Source organism: Gekko japonicus, unplaced genomic scaffold (assembly GCF_001447785.1).
Source record: "Gekko japonicus isolate JY-2015 unplaced genomic scaffold, Gekko_japonicus_V1.1 scaffold682, whole genome shotgun sequence".
In the NCBI taxonomy this organism is placed as follows: Eukaryota; Metazoa; Chordata; class Lepidosauria; order Squamata; family Gekkonidae; genus Gekko; species Gekko japonicus.
The window spans coordinates 91,440-110,140 of record NW_015167074.1 but is presented as its reverse complement, the minus strand read 5'-3'; the positions used below and the strand labels follow the sequence as shown (position 1 = coordinate 110,140).

At 42.4% G+C, this 18,701-nt stretch overlaps 1 protein-coding gene across 1 annotated transcript in view; it reads right to left on the bottom strand.

The window, feature by feature from the left end:
• Window positions 1-18,518, bottom strand: part of CORIN (corin, serine peptidase) — a 162,755-nt gene extending 144,237 nt beyond the window's left edge. Inside the window, exons 1-2 of the mRNA XM_015412760.1 lie at window positions 18,453-18,518; window positions 2,386-2,530 (exon numbers count right to left, since the gene is read on the bottom strand). Of these exons, the coding sequence (XP_015268246.1) occupies window positions 2,386-2,530; window positions 18,453-18,518 (211 nt within the window). The remainder of the gene's footprint in view (window positions 1-2,385; window positions 2,531-18,452) is intronic.
• Between the last annotated feature and the right edge of the window lie 183 nt (window positions 18,519-18,701).

The window sequence follows — 18,701 nt, the reverse complement described above, 5'->3', positions numbered from 1 at the left end:
TCCTGCTGATGCTACCCTTCTCCACCCCCATGCCCCTTGTCAGTGCAAAAGGACCGATCCAATGAGAATTTCGGCAGACTTTCCCTCCCCCCCTAACATGTGAAAGACAGTTCACAGCTGAACTGCCCCTCAGCTGTTAAGGAAAATATCCCTGTTAAAGATATGAGGAGGGACACTAAGCTCCGCCCCCTTTCAGGTAGTTTCAGAGGGTAGCCATGTTGTTCGGTAGTAGAACAGCGAGATCTGAGTCCAGTAGCACCTTAGAGACCAACAAGATGTTGAGAGTATAAGCTTTTGAGAGCCAAAGCTCCCTTTATCAGAAATGAATCAGAATGTAGATCTCTGAGCACTTAATACTCAGAAATCTCCTTTCCAACTTATATCTGCTGAAAGTAGCTTCGACTTTTGCAGGCTTATACCCAAAAATCTTGTTCTCTGAGGTGGTCCTGGACTCAAATCTAGCTGTCTCCTCTTCAGAGCAGCTTCAGGCAGAACTTCGACATGGAGGCTCTTCCTACTATCATAGCACCATTTCCCTTGTAAATTGGAGCAAATGAGATTTCCCTTTACTCTGGCTTAAAAGGGAAAGCCCCAGGGCCCCATCTCATGCTTGGTAAGAACATGATGTCAGTATAAACTCCTCAATAAAGTGAGGGCATGCTGTGTTATATCCATGGAAAAATCCCTGTGCAGAAACAGCCCTACACACATTGGGATTGAAAGAGGATAATTTTTCTCCTTCTCACTTTGAAGTGTATTCCAAAGCTGCCATGGAATGCATGATGTATGTGAAACATCTCATTGACTTGTAATGTTAAGCTTCGTCCTGGGCTAGGATCCAAATACATCCAATCGTGTTACTAGTCCAGGAAGCACCTAACCAATCACCTTCAAGCAAGCTCCCTGAGCGGGAACATCCGTGATTGGTCCTTATGCGAACAACCTTATTGGTTTTTTGTACAGTGGGTGTGGCTACATTAGCCGGGAATGTTTAAAAGCAGGACAGCTGCAATGTAAGGGCTGTTCTGGCTATCAGATGTTGATCCGTGTTGGAGTTGTGTTCGAGTTGAAGAATAAAGTTGTGTTCTTGCTGAATCACTCTCTGACTGCTTTAAGCGAGTGACTTGCCTTTCTCCTCTTTTAAACCCCCCCCCCCACAAAACCCTCACATCCCCAAAAAGGAAAAGGAAATCGTGGTGCTGCTTCTTGTGCACACCACTTTAGATCATGAGAACATTCCTGGTCCTTTCACCAGATGACCTATGGATTAGGGAAGAAATTTTTATTGTGCTGAATGTGAAAAGCAGTATTTTAACAGCATTAAATTATACCTGTTACTTGACTCAGCTGTTCCTTTTATTGATACCGTGGTTATTGTATGTGTTTATCAGTTTTGGAGCACCATATTGCTACTGCTTTCAACAGGGATATTTCCAGTTCAAGACCGCTAAGTGATATTCAAATCTGACATTCTTTCTCAGGTTTAATGATTTTCACTAAACAACAACGCAGTAGCCATTTTTGCCCTGAAGAAGAAAATGCAGGCATCTATGTTCTCTCTCCCACATCTAAATTTTCACTTCATTGATGAGTGAAATAGAACACAGGGTCAAGATGCTTCAGACAAATTGTTAATCAGCTTTGAGCATCATGCTTCCTATTTGCCAAGCTAGCATTATCTGAAGCATGTTTAGCATGTTCTGTGGTAAAAGACAGATCCTAAAACTCAGTTATCAATCAATACAATCACTACTTTTGAATGTTGGCTCGACTACCAACAGTTGTCTCCTAAGGACAAAAAAAATCCTATAAGTTACAACAGGCTCTTTTGCAAGTCATCTTTTGCAATCCAAAAGAATAAACAGAAAGTTGCCCTGCACTTTGGCAGGGATAGTTGTGCTGGCTAAACCTGCATGTGTTTCATTCTCATATTGGGAGGGAAGGAAAGAAGGAAGCAGGAAAAAGGAAGACGCTATGGGGGCTTTCAGGGAAGGGACAGAGAAAATAGTGGGGGGAAGGAAATAAGATATCCTTACAAGTAATTTCTTGACATGTGATCAGAAACTTGCATTCCAAAAATGTAACATCCCAATATGTAATCATGTAACCCATTACTCTTCTGAAAACACAGACCAAACCTGGGAGCAGGCCTGGAAGGAAATATATGAGTAAGAGACACAAAGACCCCCAGAGAAAGATTTTGCATAGAACTCTTCATGATGTTTACCATAATACTACTCTTGCCAACCAAGATACAGATGACTATCTGGAGAGAAAAAATTCCTACAGACTATAAAAAGAGCACTTTAAACTATCAAAATAAATTACTGGTAAAATCCAATGAGTGTCTCTTCTTTGCCCTAGTTTATATTCTATTATACTTACCAACCAATGTAAGAAGGATCACCAACAAAAGTATAAGGGCACAGATGCAAGGAATTAGTATGAGTAATAGTAGGCGAAGGTACTTGGCAGAAGCCAGCTTCTGAGAGCAGCCATCCTCCATATTATCTTCATCTGTTGCAGGAGCCTGAAACACAGAAAAGCAGTTTCTGTCATTTCTGACATAAAAGAACTAATATTAAGGCCTAATTACAGCGCAGAAATCGCAAAATACATTTTATTGCAGAGACCCAGGAGAGGACCTGGGGAAAACATCATAGCAAAATAGACTCCATAAAATATTGGTCTGAAGTAAATGTACATAAATATATGCTAGGACTTAAATATACACTCTTATGAGGAAATGCATGTAACTGGAAATGTGTTGAAGGCTGTAGTACAGGTCAAGAAAACAAAATATGAATTGAATTTATCCAAAAGACTGGGGAAATGCTGCTAAAATGTTTGGTATTTGAAATGCTTAATACATGACATGTCTACTTCTAAAAATACACACACACACATAAAATCTTACCATTATAAAAAGCATAACATTTACTCAAATGACCCTGAAGACGTGTGTGTGTGTGTGTGCGTGCGTGCGTGCACGCACATGCTTGTGTGTGTGTGTCTTTAGGACCATGTGGAAAACATTACACTTTTTGTAATAGTAAGGCTATTAATCCCCAAGTGTCTCTTTCAGAAAAACAGCTCATCAGACCAGTGGTCTGAACAACTTGATGATTCTTTTCCAGAAGATCATTTATATTAAAGATGATTTATTTTGCACTTGATACAAACAGCGGTAGGATGAAGAGAGAGAACATGTGTTCAACCAGTGCCCCATCCCAAATAGACAAACTTCCAGTGTTATCCTAAGCAGGTATACTTATTTACTTTCTTCCCCATTGGGGAACCAGAGCAGCTTACATCATTCTCCGTTTTATTCTGACAACCAGCATTGTTGAGGTAGATTAGGCTGGGGGAGAGTGACTGCCCCAAGGTCCCATGGCACACTTTTGTGGCAGAATGGGAACTTGAATCTGCGTCTCCCAGATCCTAGTCCAACACCGTAACCACTACACCATGTTGCTGTGGTGGTGTAAGACTCAGAATCCTACTATTCAATGGGGGTTAATGCCTTAAAAGTGTTCTTAGGATTGCACTGTTAGTTCCCTATAAATATATTTGTCTGTCTTGTAAAATGCAACAACGGGGAGTCAAGCCACTTGTTTCATCCTAAAGCAGGGCTATTTTTGGGCAAAGAATGCACAGGAATGGAGTTCTGGCTGGCTCCTGAGTTGGCCACGCCCAGCAGGAACTCATTAGGATAATAGGCCACACCCAACAGCAGAAACTCATTAGGATTGGCTACATTAGGGGTGTGTGGCCTAACATGCAAAGGAGTTCCTGCTACAAAAAAGCCCTGGGTTTTGACAACAAACAAGGTAAACAGAATAAGAAGCAAAAGATGGGTGTAGCTGGATGACCACACTTCTGGTAACACAGGAGTGTGGCCTCATATGCTAATAGCCTATGCTGTCAGGGGTGTGGCCTAATATGCTAAAGAGTTTCTGCTGTTGGGTGTGGCCAATTATGCTAATGAGTTCCTGCTGGGCTTTTTCTACAAAAAAATCCCTGTCCTAAAGTATAGACCGTTGCCACTCTACTCATGCACCGACAAAAGGAAACAGACATGATATCCCACTATTGAAAACAAATCCACAATCTGCTGGGCTACAATTAGCGTTGCCAACTACGTGGAGAAAAAAAATGTCCTGTTCCTTTGATAGGGGCTTAGTGTGGGAAAATGGGCAGATGAAGCTTTTCATGGCATGGAGATAAATATCATTGCCTAGTAAATGACATCCTGTTAAGCCTCTGTTAAAGGGATAGGACACTTTTTTAAACAACCCTAGCCACAATACACACACTCTACCCCCACAGAGGAACTTAAGTGATTCCTCCCTCCTAACCCTACCATAAACTTGGGCCCTTCTATAGAGAATTAGCATTTCCCCCCAATACAGTCATTTGCCATTCTACTCTTTCTTCATCTACAACTAAAAGCAAACATCCAACAACTATTTAAAATATATCTTAATTAAAATTTAGTAGAACCATAGAGATCCAAATGAATTGGCTTTATAACCACAGGTTACAGATATAGTTAGCCACCCCTGTACCAGTTAGATGAGAAAGAATTTTAATCAATTTAAAAGGGGTCAAAGATGTACTTGGGATTAGTCAAAATACACCTCTTATTAAATGCTATTTAAATTTAAGCTAATCTTCTGAAATGAGAAGCTGAAAAGATATTCCCATGAAGCAAAATAGGGTTTATACCTTTAATGATAATCCTCAGTACCACAGAAAGCAGACTGCAATCATTTGGACACATTCATGCTTTAAACCAGTAGAAGCACATGAAGGGCAAATTTGGTGACCATTTAAATTGTTTTGGTTTGCTTGTCATACTGGAACCAATAAATGAGTGATGAGCAATTTATAAGATTCTTTATAGAAAAATTGGAAGGGATAACTCAAACACTGATGTTTTATTGAAAATTCTTGCAGATACTAGTGCTTCCCAAACTCAGTTGTTTCTTGCAAAGTTAAACATTGCTGAATAAGAACATAAGGGAAGCCAATGCTGGATCAGGCCAATGGCCCATCCAGTCCAACACTCTGTCACACAGTGGCCAAAAATACCAGGTGCCTTCAGGAGGTCCACCCAGTGAGGCCAGGACACTAGAAGCCCTCCCACTATTGCCCCCCCAGCACCAAGAATACAGAACATCACCTGCCCCAGAGTCCCTATCCATACCTTGTGGCTAATAGCCACTGATGGACCTCTGCTCCATATATTTATCTAATTCCCTCTTGAAGCCGTCCGTGCTTGTAGTCGCCACCACCTCCTGTGGCAGTGAATTCCATGTATTAATCACTCTTTGGGTGAAGAAGTACTTCCTTTCCTCTGTTCTAACCCGACCGCCCAGCAATTTGAGTGCTCACAAGTTCTTGTATTGTGAGAAAGGGAGAAAAGTACTTCTTTCTCTACCTGCTCTATCCCATGCATAATTTTATAAACCTCAATCATGTCACCCCTCAGCCATTGTTTCTCCAAGCTAAAGAGCCCCAAGCGCTTTAACCCTTCTTCATAGGGAAAGTGTTCCAACCCTTTTATCATTCTAGTTGCCCTTTTCTGCACTTTTTCCAAAGCTATAATATCCTTTTTAAGGTGTGGTGACCAGAACTGTACAGTATTCCAAATGAGGATGCACCATTGATTTATATAGGGGCGTTATGATATTGGCTGATCTGTTTTCAATACCCTTCCTAATATTCCCCAGCATAGCATTGGCCTTTTTTATTGCAGTTACACACTGCCTTGACATTTTCAGTGAGTTATCTACTACAACTCCAAGATCTCTCTCTTTGTCAGTCTCTGCCAGTTTGGACCATCAATGTGTATTTAAAGTTAGGATTTTTGGCTCCAATGTGCATCACCTTGCACTTGGCCACACTGAGCCCCATTTCCCATGTTGATGCCCACTCGCCCATCCTTGACAGATCCCTTTGGAGTGCCACACAATCCTCCTTGGTGTTCACAACCCTGAACAACTTCGTATCATCCTCAAATTTAGCCACTTCACTGCTCACTCCCAACTCCAAATCATTAATGAATGAGTTAAAAAGCATTGGACCGAGTACTGATCCCTGTGGTACCCCACTGCTTACCTCCCTCCAGAGAAAATTGCCCATTTATACTCAGATATCTGAGTAATTGAAATCTCCCATGACCACCGTGTCCTCTCTTTGAGAACTTTGTACTCTGTTCTAGGAGTGTCTCATCCAAGTCCTCTGCTTGGCTTGGTGGTCTATAGCAGACCCTCCACCATAATATCACTATTATTTCTTACTCCTTTTATTTTGACCCAGAGACTCTCAATTGAACTTCCATGCTCAGATTCATGTATTTCCTCACAATCATATGCTTCCTTTACATATAATGCTACTCCTCCCCCTTCCTTATTTGTCTATCCCTTTTTAAAAAAAAGTTGTACCCCTCAATCCTAATATTACAATAGATTATATTTCCTCCCATGCCTGCTCCCAGGTTTGGTCTGTGGTTTAAGAAGAGTCATGGGTTACATGATTACATATTGGGATGTTACAATTTTGGAATGTAACTTTCTGATCGCATGTCAAAAAAGAATTTGTGGAGATCTCTCATTTTCCTTCCCCCCCATTTTCTCTTTCCATTCCCTGAAAGCCCCCTGAGAGTGAGGAATAATCCAGTATGCTGTGGTCTGTGCAATGTTCAGAAGTTCTGTAATGACAGAGGTGTGGGGTTTGCCCAAGAATAAATGTATGGAAGCCACTTAAGTAACCACTTGCTCAGTATCGCAGAATGGGATAATGTATCACAAATGTGTACAAGGATGCAAATGTAATCAAACCAAAAAACTCCAACTGTGTCCATCAGATTTTTTAATTTAAATATCCTATAGCTTTATACTGGTGAGCTATGAGTTTACCACAATAAGTAAATTGGTTCTCTGGTATATTCAATTGGCTGCAAGTTGCTGCTGTTGTTTACTACTCTTGTATTTGCAAAAAATGTCCCTATTGAGACATTGTATTTATTTGATTGGTAACTACTACCTAAGCAGAGCAAATCAGCACTGATCATTCTAGATGCTAGACATACATTAGCTGAATACAGAAATCAACATATCTAAATCTCAGTGTGGACAAATCTGTAGATAAATAAATCCAGACACTGGAGCCATGAACAGACAAGGCAGACCTAAGAAAAGCCCCTGATTTGCAGAAAATTTTGAAATCTAAAACAAGTACTTTGATGTTAACCCCTCCTCCCAATAGAAGTAGCAGAGCCTGCAGCTTTAAGAAACTCAGTGACTGTTGTGGCTATTGCTAGGCAACCACAACTGTATTGCCAACCTTCACACTTTGGATTCTGTAAGACAGGGGGAGATGGCAGGCTGAGATGTCCCCTACCCCCACACCAACAATGCTAACCCAAACATTATATGAAAATAAATCATATGGTTTGCTTGTTAATTGTGCATCATACTTTCCCCCCATAACTCACTTTTATACCACATCCTTCAAGGCACTTAGGGCAGTGTACCCAATCTCCATTTGAATTTCAGCCTCATAATGTCACAACTAGGCTATACTGAGAGATAAGTGACTTACTAAAGGATACACATCCTTTCCTTAAATAAAAGAGTCACTGAATTTATAAAAGCACTCCAGTGTTGCCTCCAAAGGCCTCTAGAGATACCAGGGCTTCCAGAATTTTGTCCCCTATTCCTACATTTCAATGGCCATGGCCATTATAGATTCTTCTCCCTTTGTTAGTTTTATCTCTCCAGTTATTATTTAAATACAATACTTTAACCACTTGCTCAGTATCGCAGAATGGGATAATGTATCACAAATGTGTACAAGGATGCAAAGCAAATGTAATCAAACCAAAACACTCCAACTGTGTCCATCAGATTTTGTAACTTAAATATTCTATAAGCTTTATACTGGTGAGCTATGAATTTACCACAATAGGTAAATTGGTTCTCTGGTATGTAAGTGTCTCCCAAATCTTTGAAAACATTGTCATGCAATTGAAACCCATACCCAACTTTGATTGCTATAGAAAGCAAAAGGAATAAGTTTTCTGGTACAATATAATAAAATCGTCTTGCGCTTACTTTTCTCCAGAGGATACAATAGCCCACTTGCTGCCTAAATTAGGACCCATTCACATATGTTGTTTTCCCATTCCTGGCAGCATGAAATTCCTGTGCAAGTATGCTGTTGGAGTAATGCCAGGAAGGGAACTGCACACCAAGGATTCCAGAAACAGAAATTATCTTTGGTGTGCATTTCTCTTGTTGGTGCCGTTCCAACAAAACACATGAAGGGAAATCCCATCACAGGATTCATAATACAATGGAAAAATAAGTATCTAAAAATGGTGCTTACTATCTTTAAAACTGAGATGGTATCCACCACTTTCTGGCAATTATTTGAACCGTTGCTCAGAACTCCTACTGGAGGTTTACTTTCACTACAGAAGTACTAAAACAAGTTAAGAGTACATGTGCATTGATATCATTTCGGTTGTTGCACTATGCTACAGAATGAAACCTGGAGTTCACTTAACTATATACTTCAATACGGAATACAATAAGACCAGCATCAGTTTATAGCAGAAACTTTTTTTGGTGAAAGCAATTTCTCTTTGGAACCAGCTCCCTAAGAAGTGTGGAAAGTCATCCTTTGTTAAGTTTTGCAAAGGCAATAGGACAGTAGGTGAATAGGGCAGCTACTCTGTAATTTCATGTTTTATAATCATTTGCTAATGACTTAAGTGAAATTGTTTCATGATTGTAATCGTGATTGCTGTCGAAGTGGTTGGAATGCAGAAAGGACATTATACAATTTCTAACTATTTTAATTGATATTTCAGTACAAAGTTTTCCATCGGGTACAAAATTCCTGAATAGAAAAACATATTTGTTAAAATAGTTAAATCTAACTATATCTTAATAATAACTAACAACCATTTTCATTTAAAGACACCTTCACAACTTCAGAAGCTCAGTGATACAAGCAGTCAAAACAAAGAGTTCTATCAAGGTTTCAGTTATTCCTAGTAGTGGTAGCTACTACTGATCATGAATGGTCTCGCTTCTTAGCATTTAGCCCAAGTTTATATTATTTGCTAATATGAAAAACTTATATAAGATGGCAATTAACCCCTGCAAAGTAAACAAAAACAATAATATAGTCTATTTAATACCAGAAATGTGCACACCTGGGCTGACTTTTTCATTATTGGTGGTTCTGCAAGAGAGTTAATTTTTTTAAAACAAATGGTCAATTCAATTTACCGGAAATGAATTACCAAAAGAATCATTGGTGGTACTATTGGGGCATGCTAAAAGGAACAGAGACAGTATATCTTGAACTGGTTATAAATATTTTAACAACTGGATTTCTGGAATTAGTTCTAAATCGGAGAACTTCAAAGGTGTTCTTTCAATTGAAAAAGAAGTGGGAAAACTATAAAAGTGCCAGATTGGTAAACTGACAAATTTAATACAAACATGTATTGAGCCTCGATCAATAATAATTTCCAGGTGAAAAATTGTGTTAGAAATCAAATCGAATGATGGAACAAGAAAATATTTTTCTCAGTTGCTTAACACAATTTTTTCTTGATAAAGCTTATGAAAGGAAAGGGTTCTGGGTTTATATTAATTGTTAAGAAAAATATTTCAGTGGAAACTATCTGGATTTAATCCTGCTGTCTACCTTTTATGTTTTAGTGTTTATATACAGGTTTAAGGAAAAATCTTCAACATAACATGAACAATAAATAAAGGATAACCTGCTAGGTCCTTCACCTTTCCACAATGCTCTTATCTGAGTCTAGATTCCTTGAATTGCAGGCCATATTTTTCTAAACATTTCAACACATCTATCTTTAGCATGGCCCTTCACTGCTTACATGCATCGTATTTCTGATCTAAATTGATACCTTACATCAGGAAAACATGGAAGAACAGACATACCAGACCTAAACAAAGGCATTTACAATTAAATACAGCTGTATGGTAGGATTCCTGAAAAGTGCTGTTGTAAATGAAACAGAAGGGGAGAGCTTCTCCTAGAGAAAGTTTCCCTTTTGTGTATATTTTCCTTTTGAATGCACAAACGTAGAACCTATGTAATTGGCAATAATTATATTTTCAATCAACATTAAAATGGGGCTGACAAATCTTTTCATAAGTATTTCACTAGCAAACAAAGTTCTCATGAGGTAATTAAAATACAGGTTGCCAGGCCAATCTTGTTAGATTTTGGAAGCTAAGCAGTGTCAGCCCTCACAAGTGTTTGGATGGAAGACCTTCTGAGAATACTAGGGTCATGATGTAGAGACAGGCAATGACAAACCACCTCTGAACATCTCTTGCTTTGAAAACCCTATGAGGTTACCATAAGTCAGCTGTGACTAGATGGCATAAAAACAAGACAAGAACTACCCTTTGATACATATTTTTAATATGATCAACCAGATTAGAAACCATTTAAGAGCGTGATTTGGAACCATATGCAGCTACATGAGGAGGCAAGAAGTAAGTGAACAGAAGAGCCTTTTCACTTTGCTAAAGGTGTCAGTCACTATAAGGTGATTTTACCATGTAGTTTAGTGTGGTGAATCTGGTGGGGTCATTTCTTATCTAAGGAGCCCCACTGAGCTGTATATATCTTGCCCTGTAAAATGGCTAGGAAACCACTGGTATTTCTAAATAAGAATGTAGTGCAAGTATCATATTTTTTAAAAAAAATGTCTAGAGACACATCACCCACAAAAGGCTACCTTCACATTGCTGCAGCTTCTCTATTTGTGCTACTGGAAATGACCCATGACAGTTGTGCCTGTGTATTTGGTTCTCGTGCTCATTTAAAACAAACACAGACACTTTTCAGTGTCCGAAGTACGACTCTCAAGTCGCTTTCCATCAACACTCTCATCAATGGGGTCTATGTTGAACCTGACTTTATACTTGGAATTACCTCAGCATGTTTTGAATAGCTGGACTCAATTCTGACTGCTGGTTTAGTAGTTTGCTGTTTTAAACTTTCTGTGATTTCACTGGTTTTTAATGTGCTGTCCATCTGGCATCCTCTTTGCCCAAGATAAACACCACCTTATAAACATTTTAAAGAAAGTGACCTTCGTTTCTGGATGTGCCTGCGGAGGATATATCACCCTATTTAGTAGGATAAAGCATGTTTCCACTGACAACTGGCAAGAAACCACCTGCATCTCACACACAAACACACTTTAGGCTTCACCTTTCAGTGTTCCCTCTAAGCTGAGTTAGTGTGAACTACAGTTTTTTAGCCTCCGGCTCACACATTTTTCTCTTAGCTCAGGAAAGATGGCTCCAAAGCAAACTGACTTATGCAGTAGCCAAATTGCTCACTGGCAACTTTAAGGCCAGCAGATCACAAAGTAGAATTTTTGCTCACAGGACTCCACAGCTTGGAGCAGCGGTTCTCAACCTGTGAGTCGCAACCAGTGGTCCCTCTAAGCTGAGTTAGTGTGAGCTAGCTCACAGTTTTGTAGCCTCCAGCTCACACATTTTTGTCTTCACTCAGGAAGGATGGCTCCAGAGCAAACTGATTTAGGCAGTATCCAAATCAATTGCTCACAACTTTAATGCCAGAAGCTCACAAAGTAGAATTTTTGCTCACAGGACTCCACAGCTTAGAGGGAACATTGGTCGCGACCCCTTTGGGAGTCGAAAGACCCTTTCACAGGGGTCGCCTAAGACCATCAGAAAACACAAATTTTCAATGGTCTTAGGATAGGGTTCCCAAGTCTCGCCAAATTGCGATTCGTAACAGTAGCAAAATTACAGTTATGAAGTAGCAACCAAACGAAAAAAATTTTATGGTTGGGGGTCACCACAACATGAGGAACTGTATTAAAGGGTCGCAGCACTAGGAAGGTTGAGAACCACCGACTTAGAGGGTGCATTTTTATCTCTCAGCCCCCCCCCCCACACACACACATGGCTTTTAACAGCTGCAAAACAGTCACCAATCAACGTGGGGAGTGCCTGGAAACGTTCGGGGTTTTTTTTTCACAGGAGTCCCACCAAGAAGCAAGGTAAGGTAAAGGTAAAGGTTCCCTTGCTCGAAAGCCAGTCGAATCCGACTCTGGGGTTGCGGTGCTCATCCCCGTTTCAAAGCCGAAGAGCCAGCGCTGTCCGAAGACGTTTCCGTGGTCATGTGGCCGGCATGACTAAACACTAAGGCGCACGGAAGGCTGTTACCTTCCCACCGAAGTGGTACCTATTTATCTACTTGCAATTTGTTGCTTTCGAACTGCTAGGTTGGCAGGAAAGAAGCAAGGTGGTTACCCTCAAATGCCCCTGGCTGTGTAGCTGACACGCCACAGGCACAGCGCCTGAGGGATAAACCGACTTTTCCTCTGAGCCAGCAGCGGGCTTTCGACATTTTCACACCTGAAGCAAAAGTCAAAGATCCCCCGCTTATTATTATTATGAACTATCATCATCATTATTTTATATGTCAGGCAGAATGGAAGTAGGCAGACGTTGCCCGCGACTTCTCCTTCCGGCTTTCGGCAGAGACCTGCGAGGAGGAGCCCTCAAATGGCCCCGGGTCGGGCAGGGCGCCATGAAGGAGATGCGCGCCCGGGCAGCGCTGCCGCGTACCCCGCGCCATTGGCGGGAAATGACCTTTCTCGACTCAGCCCGGCTCTCCTGTTCCCCACCCCCCGCAACACACACACCCAGCGGCGCCGGCGTCCCTGCAGCTCTATTTTTACAGCGGTATTTTTTGCCCTCAGACTTTCCATTGCACGGGGGATACGCTGAGCCCGGGGAATCTGACATCTCAGCCGGGCCATGACTATTAATAGCGGCGGGTTAGGGAGGTGGTGGGGTTGCCCGGCCGGCTGCTGCAGGCTTCCCTCAGCCCCGGCTGGGAGAGGGGAAGATATCTAGATAGATATATATCTATATATATATATGTCTCAACAAAAGAAAGCTTGCGAGCTGCCGAGGTATTTCCGCCGACATCTCTGAGGGAATCCCCCCAGCTCGCCTTTCCACACTTCAGCCCTCTGGATTGCCGTTCACTCTCGGCAGCCTCTGCTTCCCGCCAATTCGCTCCCGCGCTTTTGCTGAGGAGGGAAGTGAGACCTCCTCCGGGAAGGAGACGCGGGCACCCTCTGCAGGTGCCCTCTCTCGGCCTATTCACCCCCCCAGTTCCAAGATGGTCTATTTGGTGGGACCTCAGGGACTGACAAAATATAAAGTGTCTCTTAAGTAGCGGGGGAGAAGTTGCTGAAGACTTGTTTTTTGTTGCCTTTTTGTGTGTGTGTATGGGCCCCTTAGTAATTCAGGTGATTTTTTTAAAAATCCTTCATCTAGATACAATGATAGGGAAATTCCTGAGGAATTTCTGCCATACAGGAGCTCTCCCCTACCTCATGGGGCTGACGGATATGTGACAAAATTTGATGGAACCAATAATTATGATTTATTTCTGTCATAGGGGGTATAAAACTTTATGTCTCCCATTGTAACCAGTGTTCCCTCTAAGCCAAGTCAGTGTGAGCTAGCTCACAGTTTTTTAGCCTCTGGCTCACACATTTTTGTCTCAGCTCAGAAAGGAGAGCTCCAGAGTAAACTAATGTATGCAGCCACCAAATCGCTCACTGACAACTTTAATGCCAGTGGCTCACAAAGCAGAATTTTTGCTCACCAGACTCCACCGCTTAGAGGGAGCATTGATTGTAACCTTAGGGAAGAGCTGTGGGTACTCGAGGGTTCAAAACCTTGTTGTGCCTGTATTTTCCCTCCTTTATTAATAAAGTTTTTAAGCTTGGATTCTCCTCTACAAGACTGCCGAGTGCTTTCTCAAATTGGGCTGGGGAAGCACAACCAGAGACGAGTTTGTGTCTCACACTGCTGGATTACAGTATAGGGAGTGCCCTGCTGGATTACACCATCGTCCTGCATCTTGTTCCACATAATGGTCAGTCTCTTGGTAGTGGTCAAATAACATCACTTACTGTCTCAATTGTGTGGAAATGTTTTTGAAAATATTAATTTCAAAACCATTTGTTTTCCGACAACCGTGATGTTATATACATATAATGGAAAGCCATATATTAACTAAAACAATGAGACCAGGGACCATAGTTTCACTGTTAGACCTTAAGAAGTATTCTGCAGGGAAGGTCCCAAAATATGTATCAAGTTTTTAACATGTTCTAAAATTGACTTAATTTCTTCAGTTTTGTTAAGCAGGTTCTCAGTTACACGGCTAACAAGAATACACCAAATCTCAAGACCCTCTGAAGTATGAACCAACAGCTTCTGGAAAAAAACAATCTAACAAGTGTTTGAGAATCCAGTATCACTTAACATCTCAGCAGTGGGAAGAGAACTATCCTTGCACTGAAGCATATCCCAGATTGTGATTATTATATCAGATGGACTGCTCAAAGGATAAATATACTAGAGAAAGAAAGAGAAAGATTAGGTATTCCTTTTGGAAAATATCAGCAACCTTATTTTTTTGTTGTTGTTGTTCAGTCGCACAGTCAAGTCCGACTCTTCGCGACCCCATGGACAAGATCTCGTCAGGCCCTCCTGTTTTCCACCGTCCTCTGAAGTTTGCTCAATTTCATGTTCGTTGCATCTATGACACTGTCTAACCAGCCTTATTTAGACTTTATGTATTTGATATGCTTCTATTCATTCCCAGGATTTTAAAATATAACTCCCACTATCAAAGAACCTAAGTAAGAGGTCATTATGCCAAGCCAATTTACTGCTGGAAATTAAAGGAAATACACATAAGCAATATACACACAAGCATTCTATATGTTATATTCTGCCTCTTTCACAATGTATATACTTATACAAAGAAAGGCGTATTAAGCCTTCCTGCTCCCATAGATCTTCTGCTGAGGCCATTCTGCTCAATGTCTCCACCTTATATCAGAGGTTAGTTTGGTGGCTACATGAAGCACAGTCTTTACGTGGTATATTTTCATGCGAACTTGTAACTCACTCTGTATTGGGTCAGTTCTAAGAAAGGTGGACCACAAGTCAAGAAAATGCATCATTAAATCAAGAAAACGTGTACAGGTGGGTCTCAAAGATGCTGGAAGACTACTAATTAACATTTTTCAAATCATATAAACTTAAAGCAGGATGTACAGCTGCAATACAGTGAAATCCTATGCAGCATTACTCCAGTCTAAACCCAGTGAACATCCCATGATCCTTTGTGATTGATTAAACTGATGTCTGTATGTGTTACTACTGAGATCGGGTCCCACTATAGCCTTTCGGCTTTGAAAAAGAATTATTCGAAACGCGGCAGCTTGCATCCGGATTACACGTCGTTTATGGCTTATGGACTTCAAGATTATTTGGATCCTCCTGGAACTATATGAGTCCACTCCATGATGAATGCATGTCAAGTTGGACTATGAAATTATAATACAACAGGAGTGAGACACATTGAAATTTTGGGGATTTTACTTCTCTGTACCATTGTGACTTTATTTTTCTGCATTAGTGTTGTTCCTTGTAAGAATACTTAGGCTTCATCCAGTTATACTGATAATTAACTCAGCATTAAATATTATTTTATATAATTATGTATATATTGTTCACTTTAAGTGATTTCAGCCAGCAGTCTCTTGTGTTTTGCACCATTTCTTGTATGCTGGTTCCCCTCCTTTTTTTGGTTCAGACTGCTCTCTTTGGCATAACAATCCCATTCATGGCAACCACTCCAGACTGAGGATACCATGCTGCCTTCTGTGTGTAAAAGTGCTATCAAGTTGCAGATGACTAATGGCGGCTCCAGCAAGGGTCTTTCAAGGCAAGTGAGAAGCAGAGATGGTTTGCTATGGCCTTCCTCTGCAGAGCCTTCCTTGGTGACCTCCCTTCCAAGTACCAACACTGCTTAGCTGAGGAGATCAGGCTATACCATGCCAGCATCCCTCCTGCATGCCACCTTGAGAGAGTGCACTACAGCTTCAAACTGCTCTCAGAGCTGAAAAGGATCGGATTTTCCCAGTAAGCACCTAAAAGCTACCTTTTACATTTAAATTGGCAGGGAGAGTGGAGACAGCGTTTCCCCTTTGATAAAACTCAGTGAGAAAGACATCGTACCCAATTTCTTGCTCTGGTGTGTGATGTTGATGTATTAGACAATCCCTTCCTTCGGGAAGGCCACAAGATATGGAAACCAAAGCCTAAAGTCCCTGTTCCCCCTACTTCCTCTCCAGGATTATTACTACTGTAGCTTGGTGGGAAAATCAGTTATGAAAGTGCTGTTGCTATCACAAGAATGAACAGGGGCCTTGCAGAAACCATTCATCAAGATCTTGGAATAAGATTAAATGCAGGAAAACTGCCCAGTGTTGAGCCTCTAAAATGCAACTATGTTTTCAAGGGAGTGAGCTGAGTCTAGACAATGCAGTGGAGTAAGCCTAGAGTCTAGGCAATGCAGTGATTGGAAGCGGTTAAATGCAAAACCAGGTGATGCTTTAAGAGCACCTTTAAACCTAGCTATTGATATGATGCCAACATTGTCCGACAGAGTGCTCATAACCAACAACTGAATGAAGATACAGGCAAACAGATCAACATATACATTTGCATCTGGCTTGCATAAGTGATCTTGTACATTTCACTGTTTGGGTTCTTCTGCTCAGATTAGTCTTGTGATATTCTACTTTTCACCTGCTGTCCTTGTTCTGTTGGTCCCCAAAGGAACTGGAGGAGGGCAACCATAGCATACCAGGTGAAAAATTACAGGTGAATATACTGAATGGTGATAGAGGGGGGGGGGTAAACATTTCTAGATGCTGTATTAACACACCATTCGTACTGACTGTAGGCGAGAACCCCAGGTAAAAGCCGAACTCCACAGCAAACAGGGGGAAAGCCGAACTCCCAGTCAGTGAAGTGAATTCTGTCACTTGGGCATATGGATCAGCTCCTGGACAAGGCGATAGAGAGGGAGTGATCAGTTTGGTTCTGATGCCTCTGCTCCATGAAGCAATGACGGGTCCAAACAGTCCCGCATCCTGGCCTACAACCAAATGTTCCGGCGAACAAAATGCTAATAGCCCTTTAAAATCAAGATTTCTGCTTATTTGACCCTCTCGTTCAGAAAGCAGCCCAACAGCGCCTACAGAACTAGGAAGGAACTCGGTGCAGAAACCTGTTGCAGGAGCTGCCTCCCAACTTTGATTACTTGATCCTACCAAAACATACAGCAAAAACAGCTCCCTTTGTAATCCCCCCTCTCCCACGTTTCTTCTAGGGTCTCCATTATGGCAATCTCCAAGGAAGACGGAGCCAGGAACTGCAGCTTTCTAACGCCGATCGCTCCCGGCAACCAGCCCCGTTTCTTTGGCAAACCCACGCGCCAAAGGTCTCTTGCTCTCGACACACGAGCGCTTCCTGCTTGCAAGAGGAGGGTGTGTGCGCACGAACAAAGGACCGTTTGGCTACAGTTCCACCGCCTCGACCCTTGATGATGAAGGGCACCCCCTAAAACTCCCTGGTTACAGGATACATATATTTATACATGATAAATAAACGCCCTAAAATACAGGAGGGCAGAATAGCGCAGCGAAATCAAATGCTGAATATTCCTGTGGAAGGCTTGGGGTTTATTCCGAGAGGCAAGGAGGAATTTCTTTCGCAGCTGGCGCAGTGACCTGTCGCCTCATTTTAATAGCTGCCTAGTATAACAGGGAAACGCGGTGTGTGCGGAGATTTTATTAGTATAAACGGCTCCATCGTGTGTTGTAGCGCAAGAAGCGGGCACAGGAACAGTCCACGTCTAATTTCACACGCTACTCGGCAGCAAACCCCGGCCCGGTTCCCCCCCCCCCCCCTGCACCCTTCTAAGGAACCCACATCCATCTTAGCTTTCAGAGTCATTTGTACAGGACAGGTGTTTGGTCAATTCGCATCTTAGGAAGTACTGTGTGAAAAGGCAAGAGATCGCTTCTCAACAGCCCGTGTTAATTAACCTGGAATAATTTCCCACTCTCCCCATACACTGAAGAATCCACGGTTACATTTCAGCACTGCTTCGCCACCTGTTGGACTACAGCACTGAGCTTAAAGAATCTTTCGGTATTTATTCGGTCCTAGCAGTTTTGGGTTTTTAAGCCGAAAGACCGACCAAGTAAGAAATCCGCGTCCAGTGACCGGATGCACACCTCTCCAAGGAACACTCTGAAGCAGCACCAGCTGTCCCAGAACACCAGCTGCAGTGGCCTTAAAGCGTGTGCGCGCCCAGAGGTGGACCGGCTCAGTTACATGCAACCCTGGCCTCCTAAGACCCCCGGGGGACTTCCTTTCGAGCGCACATGGTTCAAAGACCGGGCTGCGAGCGGGCCAGAGGGCGCGGCGGGGCAAGGGCGACCGAGCCGCAGGGGTTTGCCTTACCCGCTGATTGGCGAGGACCTGCCTGTAGCGCTCTTCTTCCGGAGGCAGCTGGTGCAGGGCCAACATCCTCCGGCGGCTTCGCCACTCTCTCCCCCTGGGGCGGCTTGGAGCGAGCGCACGGCCAAGGCTGCGCGCAGTGGCCCCACGGGCGGCTCGGCTGGCAGGCAGGTTCTTTCCGAGTGGGGGTGGCTCGGCATTTTGTCCCCCCCCCAGGAGTCCACACCCAACCCCTCCCCGCACGCAGAATAA